Source organism: Drosophila mauritiana, chromosome X, assembly GCF_004382145.1.
Source record: "Drosophila mauritiana strain mau12 chromosome X, ASM438214v1, whole genome shotgun sequence".
Taxonomy (NCBI): domain Eukaryota; kingdom Metazoa; phylum Arthropoda; class Insecta; order Diptera; family Drosophilidae; genus Drosophila; species Drosophila mauritiana.
Genome location: NC_046672.1, coordinates 17,249,743 through 17,265,696, shown reverse-complemented (window position 1 = coordinate 17,265,696; position 15,954 = coordinate 17,249,743). Strand labels below are relative to the sequence as shown.

At 45.6% G+C, this 15,954-nt stretch overlaps 1 protein-coding gene across 1 annotated transcript; it reads left to right on the top strand.

Moving 5' to 3' along the window:
- Positions 1 to 471: 471 nt before the first annotated feature.
- Positions 472 to 8,798, top strand: LOC117147259 (probable ATP-dependent RNA helicase CG8611). Its single transcript, XM_033314080.1, has 5 exons — positions 472 to 626; positions 686 to 2,664; positions 2,725 to 3,152; positions 7,479 to 7,668; positions 7,931 to 8,798. Exons 1-5 carry the CDS (start codon positions 567 to 569, stop codon positions 8,190 to 8,192), a joined length of 2,919 nt encoding a protein of 972 aa, XP_033169971.1. The 5' UTR covers positions 472 to 566; the 3' UTR covers positions 8,193 to 8,798.
- Positions 8,799 to 15,954: the final 7,156 nt, after the last annotated feature.

Below are 15,954 nucleotides of genomic sequence, written 5' to 3'. Positions count from 1 at the left end.
CACCAGGGCCACCCAGCCGCCAGACCACAGAACCACCAGCCCATTCCACCCAGCACCACCCACCAAAAACCACAATTACTACGGAACCCCAATGTGCTTCGCTGCCCAAGGCAGTTGAATGCGTGAAAACATTTTTTTTTTTTTGTTGGTCGTCAATTGTCGCCTGCGAAACTCGTTGTAAGCATATTATATTTAGAGAAAGTTACTTTAAAATACAAACATGTTACTGAATTTGCCAAATACGAAATATATTAATATACAATATTAAATGCAAGGGGCACTTGTGTTTTGTCAAATTCAACTTAAGATGTTAAAACATTGATATTTCGAATGAAAATGCTGTAGTATTGTGCAATTTGAATTTAGCGCTATTGCTCCTTTTTTCCTTCATCTGGCAGCGCTGTGCACTTTTCTATAGGTAGCACTGGCGCGCTAACAGCTGTAACAGCACTTAGTCGCTGTGAGTGGCAAACGAAGAAGAAGAGACGCGCACGTTTTATTCAATTCGTTGTTATTTACAAAAGTTTCGCGATTCTTCTTTGGTTGCGAGCATCAAATGTGCCAAAATGGTGGAAAATATATCACTGAATGTTACTGTGAAGCCGTCGGCTCGAAAAAAGCAACAGGTTAGTGGCTATGACTAGTTATTCAAGTGGTGTTTTACATATTGTTATTTTGATTTCAGATGTCGCCCGCCCAATCGGTTAAAAAACGTGCACAGAAATCCCAGGATTTCGACTTTCAATTCAATGTGGACAAGCCCAAAGTCAAGGCAATCGTTGTGCGAAAAAGGGCGCCCCCATCAAAAGTGGAATCTACAAGTTCATCAGTTCCCAATGCCACGAAATCATCAACGCCTTCAGTTTCCTCCAGCAAATCCGCAGTTCCCACTCTTGCAGCTTCCTCCAAAGCAACTGCTTCCAACGATGATCTTATGTTCAATGTTGGCCCAACGAAACCATCTGTTAAGAGCGTTTTAGGCGACGATTTCATGCTAAATGTGACCACAAAGCCGGTGGTCGCCCAGAAAGCCAAGCCCAAAATCACGCGAGCCGAAAGATTGGGCAAGAAACAGAGGCAGGGAAAGCCACTGACGAAGCTCAGCGAGGAGCAGCTGACGCGGGCGCTGAAAAGCCACAAAAAGCCAAAAAATCCAAATCAATTACCCACGCCCGGTGACCTTTTCCGCGCTCAACTGGAGGAGGAGAGGCGGCAAAAGAGTCGTGAAGAGGGAGGAGCGGATCAGGAAGCCAGTGCAGATGAAAAGGATGCGAAGGACAGCTCAGGAGGGGGATTTCCGAGGGGAAAACCGGGTTCAGTCGGTAAACAGTCCCAAAAGTCATCAGATATTGAGGAATCCGGCGAAGAATCTGCAACATCCGATAAGGAACCAGATGAAACCAGTGCACAATCCCCTGCACAAGGAGGGGAACCCAAACAAGCCACGAAGAAACCACCGAAAGCCGAGGAAACCTCGTCCACCAACCGTTTTCGCACCAAGAAGATCGGCCTCTTCGACCAAAGCGACGTGGAGGCACTCAAGCAACTGGGCCAAAGAGCGGTGAAGCCCGTCAAGGAGACTATCTTTACAGGATCTAAAATATCCACCTTGGGACTGCATCCTCATGCTGTGAAGAACCTGGAGGACCTGCTTAGCATTCGAGAGCTAACTAGCGTGCAGCAGAAGACCATCCCACAAGTGCTCCAGGGCAAGGATGTGCTCGTACGCTCGCAGACGGGCTCGGGAAAGACCCTGGCATATGCTCTACCCTTGGTGGAACTGCTGCAGAAGCAGCAGCCCCGGATTAAGCGAAACGATGGCGTGCTGGCCCTGGTGATTGTACCCACCAGGGAGCTAGTGATGCAGACATACGAACTCATCCAGAAGCTGGTCAAGCCGTACACATGGATAGTGCCCGGTTCATTGCTAGGTGGCGAGAGCAGGAAAAGCGAGAAGGCCAGGCTAAGAAAGGGAATCAACATACTGATAGGCACACCTGGTCGTCTGGTGGATCACCTGCTGCACACGGCCTCCTTCAAGCTGACCAAACTGCAGTTCCTCATACTGGACGAAGCAGATCGCCTGCTGGAGCTGGGCTACGAACGCGATGTCAAGCAGCTGGTGGAGGCCATTGACAAGCAGCGTGCGGAGTGCGAGAACAAGGATCTTCCCCAGCTGCAAAGGATGCTGCTGAGTGCCACTTTGACCTCACAGGTCCAACAGCTGGCCGGCTTGACCCTCAAGGATCCCCTGTACATAGACAACAGCGACGAAGCGGCGAGTGCGGCGCTGAAGAGCAAGGATGGCTACCAAAAGGAGACCATAGAAGCCTTGCTAGAGGTGGACGACGGACTGGGCGAGTACCAGGAGGATGTGACGGGTGTGCTGAGTATTCCCGAGAACCTTCAGCTCAGCTATGTGGTGGTGCCCCCCAAACTACGTCTAGTGGCCCTGTCTTCGCTGCTGGCCAAGGAAGTGGACGCCAGTCCCAAGCAGTTCAAGGCAATTGTGTTCATGAGCACCACGGAGATGGTGAACTTCCATCACGACATGCTGAACGAAGCGTTGACCAGGCGAGTTCTCGACGAGGATGACGAGCAGGAGAAAGGCGATTCGGATGACGACGGCGACATACCTTTACTGCAGGGTCTGCGTTTCTTCAAGTGAGTTGCTTTGATGTTTTGTAATGAATTGCACCTCCTAAGTGCTTGTTCCTCCCACAGACTACATGGCTCCATGACGCAGACGGAACGGCAGGGCGTTTTTCGTGGCTTTCGCGAATGCGCCAGCTGCGTCCTGCTGGCCACCGATGTGGTGGGTCGTGGCATCGATGTTCCCGACATAAAACTGGTGGTGCAGTACACGCCGCCGCAAACCACCGCCGATTTTGTTCACCGCGTGGGTCGAACGGCTCGAGCGGGCCGAAAGGGCAGAGCCGTGCTCTTCCTGGCGCCCAGCGAGGCCCAGTTCGTGCGGCATCTGGAGAAGAAGCGCATCCGCATCCAGCAAGGCGACATGTACGCCTACCTGCAGACCCTGCTGCCCAAGGACGATGAGGCCAGGACGGTGCAGGAGGCGGCCTCCAATCTGCAGCACAAGTTCCAGACGCTGCTCGAGGATGATCGCGAACTGCATGACAAGTCCTGCAAAGGTAGGTTCCTCTATTAGGGCTACACTCCTGCTATAAAACATCTTTCACTTAAATTCCTTTTTAAAGCTGTGAATTTCTAATGAATCTGAGTATAGAATGTGTATCCTTTGAGTCGCTTTAACTGATTTTCACCTCGTTAATGGTGACTGCAATCAATACCAATTAATCGTACCATTACCACAACAAGGCTGTCCGATTTTTCTTATTCAGAATATACGGAGAACCCCTACATATCCCGTGGCATTGGACGAGTTCCCATGGCACTTACTTTTCCAATTGCCCCAACTCCGATATTCCTGGACAAACTAGCAATTTAATCCTTTCACCAAAGAACATTAACTTTGTAATTACGATTTTTTACAACACTCGGGTGGCTGAATACAAAAAAGGCACCAAGCCAAACACACAAACTCTCGGCTATTTTTCCAATTATAAGATGGAAGCCCGGGCCACGCCCCCGCTCTTTTGACCGCCCCCAGACGGGCGCAGTTATCATCCACGGGGCAGCGCGCGTTAAAAACACAAAAATTATTTCATATTTGAAGTTAATTTCGATTGCGTGTCAAATGAATCCCCCACTTCCGCTCCGTTCTGTTCAGTTCTGTTCGCTCCTTCGACGACCTCCAACCACTTAACCACCCAACCACCCTGCCCAACACCACCCCCCCTCTCGACCACCAACCCCCTGGCCGGCCACCACCTTCGTCCGTCATCGCGGCAAGTGACCACCAGCGACTTCTTTCATCGCCCGATCCTTTTTTCTGCCTTCATTTATTTCCCATTTTATTTTATTTGCTTTTCAAAACGCGAGTGGGGGAGCTACCCATTAAAAGTAGTAAAAGAGGTATATTATATCAAGATATGTTTTGCCCTATCTAATAAGAATACAATCAAAAACTAAGCTGCTGCTTTTACAAATATTTCTTAAATAATAAACTATTTAATTTAATAATCGCTGAGAATACCAGTCCACGTAGTGACGAATCGCACCAAGAGGGATGTACCTTTGCACACTTCTTTATACATATATAAGTAATGAAAATCTACTGTAATTGTTCGATCATAACGAGAAAACTATAGGCAGTATGGGACTTATAAGGCCTTAAGACTTATGAGGTTCAAGAGAAAAAGCGGAGAATGTAAAAATTTAAAAAATTCAGACGGATGGGGCTGTTTTGTAAAAATGTGGCAACTTTACGTTTACACAGTGCATTGTTCCTAATTATAATTTCACTAGGTATCTCCATGTCTGCCAGCTATGCATTTGTCTACTATTCTGCTGAAAATGTAATTGCAGCGTTGAAAAGGCTGGAAAAAAGTTAATTAGATGTTACCAAGGCGCGTTTGAAGGGTTGAGTTGAATCCAGACGATATTTTTCCCCATTTTCCTGCGATTGAAACATAAAGGACTCATAAAAGCGAGCGGCAGGCGAGTGGAAACGATTCTAATCGAAAAGAGGCAACCAAAAATGAATCATGAATGGAGAAAAGGCTCCCAAAAAACCAGGCAATGCGAATGGGGGGGATCCTTTGATGGCTGAGATGGCGACTGCGACTCGAAACAGGAAACGGAAACTGAGCGAAATATCGCAAAACAATGGCAAAACAGCAAGATAAATAAAGGATGAAGGATATATAAATACACACACATACATTCATATAGGCGAGAACGAGAGTCGGTCAAAATGGCAACGCAAATTGCACTTAAGCGCCGAGTCAAGCGTCAAGACAGGAAGCCACTTGGCAAAACTTAAGAGCGGAGCAGCCAAAATGCCCGAAAGAGACGCCATTAGGCGGAGCGAAAGAGACAGGGCGATACATCCGGATTCGGAGTGGGCAGGGGAAAGGGTCCTGCTGGAGGATGCAGTTTTCTACTGCTGCTGCTCTGCTGCGTCCAATCAAAAAGCCATTAAAAAGTATTACGCTTGAACAAAACTGTACAAAGCAGCAGATAAAAGGCAGCAAGAGAGGGACGGCAAGTGTGGGTGGGGTGGTGTGCGAAAGAGACGGGCAGTGGAGAGACAAACAAGCTGGGAAAGAGAGGGAAGAACATCTGCGACTTGCATTGCATCGGTAATTGAAACAATTTTCAACTTGGAATTCACTTTTTGTCTTTAGACTTCTGGCTTTTTAAAGTTACAGTAGTTCGTGCTACAGTGCGTTTCGCAGATGTAAGACAATGGTAAATGGTAAAGAACAGGGAATGTGAAATGTTCTCCAAGGGAAGAAGATTATATATTCCAAAATCTTCTGACTATACTTAAATTATTGTGGATTCAATAATTGAAGCCTATTTATTGAGGTCTTGAATCAATGATAGTGATAATGCGTTTTTAAGCCACCTAAAATGTAATGTATATTTCAAAATAACCACATTGTCCGATATATCTTTCGCGAAAAACATCTGTTTTTCAAACGCAGGATAATCCGCTGATATGCACGCTGATCCTCATAGTTCCCCTTTGACTTACAATCATTTTTTGGCGTATTTAATGGCATATTTTCACTGGCTTGGTCCATTGGCCCATTGTTTGCCATTATCCCGCTGAATGGAAAGAGTTCTGTTAATGCCTTTCGAAACTAAGCCCCTGATGACCCATAAGTCCCCCGCTTTAGGGCGACACCCCCGATTAGTGGGTATCGAGTGAGGAAATCCCATCGAGAACCCTTCGTCTGGGGGTTGCGAAGTGGCAATGGTAATGGACTGGCAATGGGTGGAGTGAAAAACAATCACAACAATTTGCCACGCCTACACAAACCGCATGGACACGCGCTGAAGAAACCACCACAAAATCCGGAGGAGGAACACCCACTCCCACCCACAGCCAGAGAAGACCAAAAACCACCGAGACAATGGCATGAAAAGCCATTTTGTGTGGCTTCTGCGGTGGATTCCGCACTCTCTACTCCTCCTCGAAACTTCTTTCCACGAAATGACATTTATTTTATTCGCCACTTCCGGCTGGCAGACGTCTCTAAACATCCGCTGCCGTCATACTTTTTGTTTGCCTAATGTCTGCCACTTGGCCGTAATCGCATTTGCGGCAATTAAGCCAGAACCAGAAAGCCCAGGGCTTGACTTCGAGACTTTGGTCCTTTGGTGCTTTGCTCCCCAAAAAAGGACACTCGCCACTATGAACTGAACTGAACTGAATTGAAAAGCGGGATGCAGAAAGCACTGCTGCGAGTTAATTGCCGGGGCAGGAACGTCTTTGCATCCATCTCTGCTGGGCTTGCCACTCCTCATCCCTGTCCTCCATCAGTGCTTCCTGTTTTTCTGGGATCTGGAGTTCGTTCCGGAGACATCCTGCCGTCGTCCAGTGGCTGGAGGATTCGGTGTGTGTGGCCGGGATGTGCGGCTCTTCGGTAGTCAATTACGAACTCCTGGGAACGGAAGGGCGACTAGTTTATTATTTAGCGGCGTACAGTGTGATGAATAATGCAGACACAGTTGGTTGGAGAGCTCTGTTATATGAAAACGTAACATTTAATTTAAAACATGATTTCAATTCCAATTTTCAAGTAAGGAGGAACAACAACTTTTGTTCAGGATTTTATTTGCAATATATAATAGATGGATTAGCACTTCGTTTTTCTGATTTTTTACCATACGTATTATTCATATTATTTTTTTTCTTGATATATATGAAGACAAAAGTTGAGGCACTTTCTGCTGACACTCATTACTCTACCCGAATCCTTTACGTATCCTTGGGAAGGACTCGACTCTCCCCGCAACTCGCACTCGCATCTGTCTGGTTTCGTTTCGTTATGTTTGGAAAGTGTTGTTCTTTGGGCATGTGCATTGCATTTCTCATTTCACTTCGCATCGCATCACATCGGATCGGATCGGTTCGCATTTACATATCCCACTCCGCCGGGTGGCGAGATGCTTATCGGGGTAACAATTGCGGTCCTGAGTGGCTGCTCCGCTCAACTGCTGCTCCGTTGGTAATTTGATATCATTGTTGTATAATTTGGAATTGCCTGGCATAAGTGCTGCGTAATTAGCAAGGACATGCCCACAACAGCGAACCACAAGCGTGTACACTTTGTTCCCGCTCCACATGCATACTCGTATGTGTGGCATGGTTACTCCGGTGAGCACAATGCCCGGGTCTATTGTGGATGTGGATGCGATGTGAAATCCTTTGCTGACACTGCTCATTTGTCATTTTAACAAATTTATTTTGTAATGAATGCGGCTCACTCAGAACATGCACACACACACACATCGCTCAGCACTTAAGCCAAGACATCAATTAATTCTAAAGGCATTAACATTAACATCTCCGCCCTCTTGCTTTTGCTCTTCCCCGTCCGCAGCCTTTGTGTCCTGGATGAAGTTCTACTCGACGTTTCCCAAGGAGCTGAAGCCCATCTTCAACGTGCGCATCGCCCACATGGGCCACTTCGCCAAGAGCTTCGCCCTCAAGGAGGCGCCCTCAAAGTTCGCCGCCAAGCACGCCGCCCCCAAGGCGGCCCCGCCCACCAACCGACTGACCTACACGGAGAGGTATGTATAATGGATATAGATTCTCAGACTATTCATAAATTTAAAGATCAGTGGAAAACGTTAATAAATGCGGTTCTATTTACAATCGAATACTTGTATTAGAAAGTATAACAAGCAGATTGAGCTTTGAGCGCATGAAGATCAAGATTCTAAAGGTCTTTAGCAATAACTAATCTCAAATCTTAAGAGATACTAACAAATGTACAAAAGACTTAAAAATGTGTATTAGTAATGGTTTTATTTGTGTAAATTAATTTTGCAGAGATCCCGAGAAGATCCAGGCCCAGAAGCGGGCCAAGCGGCGATTCACGACGACGGTCAGCGGAGAGGTGCGGCAGCTGCAGCAGCGGGACGGAGGAGCGCAGAAACCAGGAGCCCCACCATCCAAGGGTGGCTTCATGGGCGGCGGAGTGGGACGCAGCAGCTTCATGAAGAGCCTGGGCAAATCGAGGGCGCTGAATATGTCCGAGTTCGACAGCGGACTGTCACCGGAGGGAGCCGCCAAGCGACGCAAGCAGTCGTAGGAGAAGCCACTCGGATGGGAGGAGAACGTAGAGCACTTGGAGGACTCGGAGGACTAGGTGGGGAATTTCGACCAGCGGCCGGAGGAGGGGCAGTGCGGTCCGGATGGAGTTCTGAGCACTTTGCGGCACTTTATGCGCGCCATTTTGCCTGTCCGCTGTGCCTGCTCAAGCACTTAATCGAAAAGAAAATTGCTCCATATATATTATATATATATATATAGTCGAGTAAAAATCTAAGAAATCCCAAGGAGATGCGCTCATAAAAGTTTCATTTTTCTCAACTTTTAAGCCCGGACGTCCTGCGGGAAAAGTTGTGGCCGCCTGCCAGCATATTTTAAGCTTCCTTTCCATTTTTCCCACTGATTTTCCCACATTTTTTTTTTTACTTTTTGTTTTTTGATTACTCGCCGTAATATGTTCGTTCATTTTTTGTGTGGAAAATATTAGAAATCCATTTTCCGCTCACTGCAGATTCATTCAGTTTTGAAAATGTCACCAACGACGGCGGGGGGTCAGAGGTCGGCACGTGTTGCCTTTTTATGCAACTGAAGCGCATAATTCGTTGGACAAGGCATAAATAAATATCGGATACATATAAACACTGTACAAACGCTTTTCTCTTCATTTCCCGGCCAGGACACGTGGCCGAAACGCGGCTGCGGGGGCGGACGTATTATGGCCCTTAATCGCCGCCCCTCGGCGGCAATCAAAGGACCCTAATTAGACGCTCAGCGATTGATTTTTAATTAGGCCACTGGCCCACGCCCCCGTCTACATGTCACTCAAAGTCAAAGTCAATCAAGCATGAACCGCTCGACCGCAGTCGATTCCTAATTACGTGCGAGTGTCAACATATGAAATAATATTTTGGTATAAATGCGTCCATTAAAGGGAAACCCTCACTTCTAGGAGCCACTCATGAATGGGGCAAGTTGAGTTGGGGCACACTTTGGTCGAGGACTTGTGGTCGTGCTTTTCCGGAATTGTGAGTATGGTAATGGTAATATGTTAAAAAGGAAATTTATTTTTAGGCGTATTTGATTTATATGCATCAATCGGAAATTGAGGAGATTGTTAAGCTGATGTTTCGGCTGTTTAATCAAATTTTGGCAAGCTATAAAGAAAATAACCTTTGGAAGTATTACAGTTTTTCCAAAAGAAAACAATTTTCCTGACAAATGTGCTAAAAAGAGTATATCTCTTTTTACAATTACTAATTAAGTTGTATTAACAATTAAGCCTAGTTGTGAAGACAACACCCCTTCGAAAATATAGAATTTCTGCAAAAGTCGTTCTTCTGAATTACCCTTAAAAACAGTTTTTTTTTTAACCAAAACATGTGGCTGCAATTTGAAGATATTCTTTTAAAGCCATTAAGTTAATATAATTAGGCGGGAATTACTCCGCTCTGATCACCAAATGCGATTGGCGTCCACTTAACGCTAACCAATCGCGTAACGAAACCAATACTTTGGAGAACCAAACCGACAACTAGCACGAATAATTGTCACTTAGCAGGGGCAATCCTACCACCCCATTCACCATCCCCGAATGTCCATGGAAAAGCTCCCATTTTCAGCTCCACCCCGTTGTCAACGCCATGGGCCACATTAGGGCATTCCTTTTTAGCCGAACGGACAAAAAATGCTGACAGCTGTTTTGGGTCGTACTTGCTGACGGCAAACTCCTCCCATCCGTGTACTTTTTATTTCAATAAAAGCGAGCTGGAAAAGTGGATAAGCGGGGGAGGTGCGGGGGTAAAAGGAGAGCGAAGAAAAACATGCAACATTTGCACCTGACCAACCAACAATGGGCATTGTTAGTGCGCCACTACAACTTTATTACCGCCCCCAGTGGACGACGCAAGCCATTCGATCGAGTGGAGGATTTTAATTTACCCTAATGCGTCTATAATTCGAGCCATTAGTGCAATCACATTAGCAATTTTCCACGGCCAACCCTTTTTGGCCGGACGACGAGAGGGTGGCAAACAGCCACTTTCCATTTCGCCGTCGCAGAGATCCTGGCAGCAGGATTTGATCCAATTAGATCGGTCCTAATCACACATGCGAACACTGGGCTTAAATCAATCGAAGGCTGAATCGAAGGGGATTACCAACAGATGTTGGCCGTTGGCCAATTTACGGGGTAAAATGTTGAAGGCTTACTTCATTTGCTACTAAATGCAGTTAACAATTAAATATTGTGTATTTTTAGTAGTAAGAAAATGTAGCCATTTGAAATACTTATGGCAAGTTTAAGAGAAATGAAAATATATAAATTTATAATTTTATATTTATTATTTACATATAATGTTATATGGGAATATTATGTTCCTTCATCTGCAATCCACTCCTGCTTCTGTTGTACGCATTCTGGGCATCCTGGCGTTCAACCCGTAAGGTAAACCATCTCATACTCATTTTTACCCATCGTCGCCCCGCGTTAAAAACCAATTAATTTCGACGCTCAACTGGGGCGATATTTTGTGGGTACTGAAAGATCATCTGTCATCGGTGGGATCTCGCCGGGATCTACGGGATGTGACCTTCCATCGATGCAACTGCACTGTGGCGGCCAGAAAAGAGTCCTTAATTGTTTGCATTTGTGTTGCAATTTAGCTGAAATCTCGCCTCTTGGCCAAATTGTCTTTAAATTGGCAGTTGGCGCTGTGCGCCATAAATCCAAACGGCACCGATCTTCATCTTTTTCTGGCTCTTTAGCCCCCTCTTCTTTCGATTCGAGAAGTATTGTTACCGTGTAACAATTTGTAAAGGGGGTATACATTGTTTCTTCTAGCTGACAGAAGTACTTTCAATATATAATAATATTTATGATTATAAAATTGTTTTTTTAATATATACATACATACGTATATCTAAAATTTAAAAAGTATTTATAAGATTTGTACATTTTTATGTCACTTTTTCAAAACGTTTTAAATAAATATATTTTTTTAAAAATCTTTTTCACAATAACTGGAAATTTATATTGCTATGTTTAAATATTAAATATACCTAATTGCTAGGTACTTCTCATTCTTTAGTTCCCCTTTCCAGCCAGTTTCGATTTCATTTTGGCCAGCCATCGGAAGTACCGCTTGTCGAGTTTGCCCAGCCGCCGGCCGATCAGCCAGAACATATAGCATCCTATAGCATTCAGCCAGCCGCATCCCGAGAGTCACCCGTGGGGCATCGTTGGCGGTCAGCGGACCTCTGATATATGTATACCCAAAGTCCGCGTCCCAGTCAGTATCCTGCATTCAGTATTCAGTTTTCAGTATTCAGACTCAGCTGCGGTCGCAAATTATCAACAAATTAGAGTTTTCGTCGAAGGAGCCGGCCAAGTCATTTGGTTTGATTTGATTTCATTTGCTCGCATGTCTCGTTGTCATTTTGGGGAACTGGTAACTGGGAACTGGGCACTGGGCGATGGGCACTGGGATCGAGGAACTGGAACTGGAGTCCAACAGGCGCGGATCCTTTTCGGGACCCATTTCTCAGCCGGCGAGCTGTGTTTTATTGGACGCCGCTGGTAAAGTGATTTCTTCAACGCTTTGTTAGCGCAGCGGATTGATGCGGCTGTCATTAGCCGATTTCGTTTTCGGCCTAAACGGGTCCCAAGATGTAGCCACCCCGCATCTGCACATAAATACATATGGGCACATGCGAGTGTACGAGTAGATGGCTAAATGCGTTTTTAACGTGCTTTTAATTGCCTGGCCCCCGTGGTCTTCCCCTTCAGTTCGCCTCGCCGCGCAAATTAAATCAAATTGAAACTAATTAACATAAATAAATTTACACAAATCCAATCGCAATATGCCTCGTTACAGGCCTTCACACTTTCCGCTTCACTGGAGGATGGGGAGGTTTGGATTCTGGTCTGGCTGCTGCCTGCTGCCTGCTGGCTGCTGGCTTCTGTATTCTAGATCCTGGATGCGGATTGGGATTTACTGGCTGACACTCACAAGCGACAACTGTCAAATTGGACAAGTTGCATTTGCAAATAAATAGACGGGCACTCGTTCAAACGGAAACGGAAGCTGACGACCCACGAATCCTGGCAGTTTTCAGGAAGGGGGTGGCAATGGGGTATCGGGGGCGCCACAAGGAGGCTGCGTTCGCTCTGCTTCGACGCTTGCGCTTAAAGTTTTTAGGCGCTATGAAATTAATTGGATTTGCTTGTGGCGAGGCCACCGTGCACAGTGGGCTAAGCTAGCATGAAATCTGGAAATTTGTAGCTAATTATATTAAATATATAAAGCCATGTTTAAAATCAATAAAAATCAGTATAAACATTTTAATATTTTTATTTTAATTATATATGATGAGATATCATGTTAATATTTATGATACTAATTGTAATAATATTCAAATTATAGTTTAGTTATTTCTTAAGCTTTTACATAGCTAAAACCCCTTAGCTCTGTGCACTTTTAAGGACTCCCAATGAATCCGCAAATGGATCTACTGTTCCGGCCGCTCCTTTCGACCACGCGGCGTATGCGCAATGTAACCAGGTCCGATGTTACCCGGAATCCAATCCACCCGAGCCACCCACTTGCCAGTTATTTACTGCTTTATTTGCGGTCTTGTCAAAGCAATCAACACAGTCAGAGCGTGTCCTTTTTCCTGCGGACTGTGAACTGCCTGTGGCCCAAAAGGTGGTGGCTTTTATTTACTTGTCTGGCGAGTCCTTGCTGGCTCCGCTGGGTTTATTTGTAGAATGATTTTTCAATAATTTATGTATGACGATGGGTGGTTGGGTGGTTGGGCGGCTGGGCGGCTCGGTGGGTGGGTGCTTCGGTTTGGGTGGCACTTGATTTAATGTGCGGGGTGTTACTTTCAACACCCTCCAATCACAATAATAACAGCGACGCAGAGCACTATTGACTGCCGCTGTGACAATGCAATTATAAATGGTGACAAAATAATTTCCGCTGCGTGATTTTTATGACAGTTGTTCACCGTACGGGTGGCATTCTGCTCCGCTGACCGCCGCCACGGAATTAAATCAGAATTAAATAGTTCTCGTATTCCTTGCCAGTTCGCCAGCCATTCGGCCTTCCATCATTTCAAATGCCAATTTAATGACCATAATTGGTTAGGATGTGGTCGATGGGCATAATTCTAGTTCGAGTTCATCCTTTTGGCCGGCTTCCTGTCCATCCAGTCGGTTCTGCCCACCGTGTGGGTGCTGCCGCCGAAGGAGCGATCCTTTCCAAGGCTTCCCACAGTCAAGGCTGTGGCACATGAAATCATAATTCCAGGGCAACGTCTCGCGAATTCATAAGAGCTTGTCATTTGTGGCACGCAATCCGATTGCGTTATAGGTTGAAATTGGAAATTGCCACAAAATGGCAATGAAAAAAAAAGCACACAAGCAAAAAATAAAATATTATTATAGTGGCGTTTCTGCTTGCCTTGTGAACTCTATTAACTTGAATGGGAATGGGAATGATCAGGTGATGAATCAAGTTGAGGGTCTTATGGGGTATGATTCTTATTAGGAAAGTTATCTTTTGGTACACTATTAATAATCCTTATCAATGTCTAAGCCAAACAAATGTTTGACTCAAAACAATTTCAGATAATGATACGGGAGTGCAAGATTTTATACATAATAACACTGTTTTTTGTGGAGTGTATTAAGCCAGCGCATTAAATACATTTTAAGGCAAAACCCCAAAACGCAATCAATTTTAATAATTCCACTTCATAAGACCTTCACCAGCTGATTGTTATCGAAAAATGTTTCAAGTTTGAGATCATATTTAGCCGATCAGATCGGCGGCCAAACGCTTTTCACAGCTGAACAACTGCCCGTGTCCTTTTTCCGGCACTCCTGGCCTAATCCTGCGACGAGGAGAGATGCCAAATTAAAACATTTGTTGCCATTTTCTATCGGCGGCCAGCCATCTCAATTTGTCAATGGCTCGAAGGATTAAAATGCGGCAAAAAGAAGTGTATACAAACGGGGATTTGGCGCCTTATCAGCGATGCTGGCAAAAGGACATCGAGCACATCAAGGACTCGATGAATTTGTCACATTAGGACCGGCATATGTGAACGGGCACCCAAATGATAAGATCCAGCCCATCCGATCCGATCGTCCGCGTCCTCAGTTTCTGTAAAATCTCTTACAACTTTGCTACTGTTTTCGGTGGTGATTCCGGTGAGTTTTTCCCCGGTGGTGGTGGTGGAAAATGGCAGGGAAAATATTGTTGTTGCCAGCGTAATTGGCAGGATATTAGCAGGGCAGAGCAGGATAGAGCAGGGGATGGCAGGGGTTGTCCTGCGGCCCAGTCAAGGGATTACGTTGGGCATTATGAGCAAATTAAGTGTGAAGTGGCATTTGGGATTTATCCCGGGCACTAAGCGCTTTAAAATCGAAAAGGACTAAAACTAACAGAACAGTACGCACAAAAGGTGTCACATGTCAAGCACTGCGAGTCACCCGCCATCGTCATCGGCCCAAAAACAAACTAACACTTAACCCCAAGAAAGGACATTCTCCGGCTGCTTACAGACCCCGCACTCTACCCCACGTGACATCCAGGACACCCACTTGATCCGCCCACTCAAGGACGAGCTTATCATTTACACTTAACGCTCGGCAGTTCGGCACGTGCCGCTGCATTATTAACCGCAAAATGCTCATAAAGGATCAATTTGTGCGCACACGTGTCCAGGATAATGCACATAAATCAAAGCAACGGCTGCCGAATGGACAAAGACTCGATGACAGTCCGCGGAAAATCTGCGAAGAGCGGTATTACCATCCACCCACTGCACTTCGGCCCAAGGATATGCAGTTTAGTGCGGCCAAGCGGCCGAAGGAAGCCATTAGGAATGCAAAGGACCTTCGGGCACGGATGTGCGAGCCACCGGAAGTAACCGAGATTTATGGCCTCACAAAGGCAATGCGGATATTACACCTCTGGGAAACTCATTCAATTCGCAGACAAACAGATAAATGGCCAGCATTTGTCACAGATTGTGTTGATTTTGGTTCTAACATTTAATTTAAGGACTGAAATAAATAATTAAACGATTTGTTTTCAAACTTAAAATTTATTTGAGTAATAACTGTCAAATGTTGTGCTACATTATTGCACCAATTTTTAGTATTGAATGGCTGCGATATACATAGGTATATTTCCTTTCATTTTATAAATACCTAAAGTCTTTAAAAATCAGCAAAGCGCCTCGGTAAATAATTTGCATAACTACAGTCGGCGAAGGCATATAAATCTCCTATATGCTTTCTATTTAACTTTTACTAAAGACTTCCGACACATTTCTGCGCCGGCCAATTTGCCAGGCGATTCCCCGGATCCCCCGTATTCCTCGGATTCCCCGGATTCCCTGGCCTGCAGCCGCTTTCAACACCTACACACCAGTGGCTCCCAGGCCGAGTTGCACTGCCCATGGCGATGGCGATGGCGATGGCGTGACTGGCCTCCATTTGGGGCAGAAGTCCGGGAAAGTGGCCTAGAGTGGCCGGCCCGGTTGTCTGCGGCCCTCGAGGCTTGTAACTTATCTAAATGCACACAATTATTGAATATAATCGCCACCAAAAGAGGCGAACGCCAAGGGAGCGAAAACAAACACGTGGAATTTTTGCATGCCGCCTTTTAGGCGTTCCTGCGCTTTGCAAATCGGGGGAAAATTGGCGAAAAGCCGACAGCGGGTTGCCCTGATCTAGAACAAGATTAGATGATACATATTCTAAACTTATTTACTCTTGCACTTAATTTATG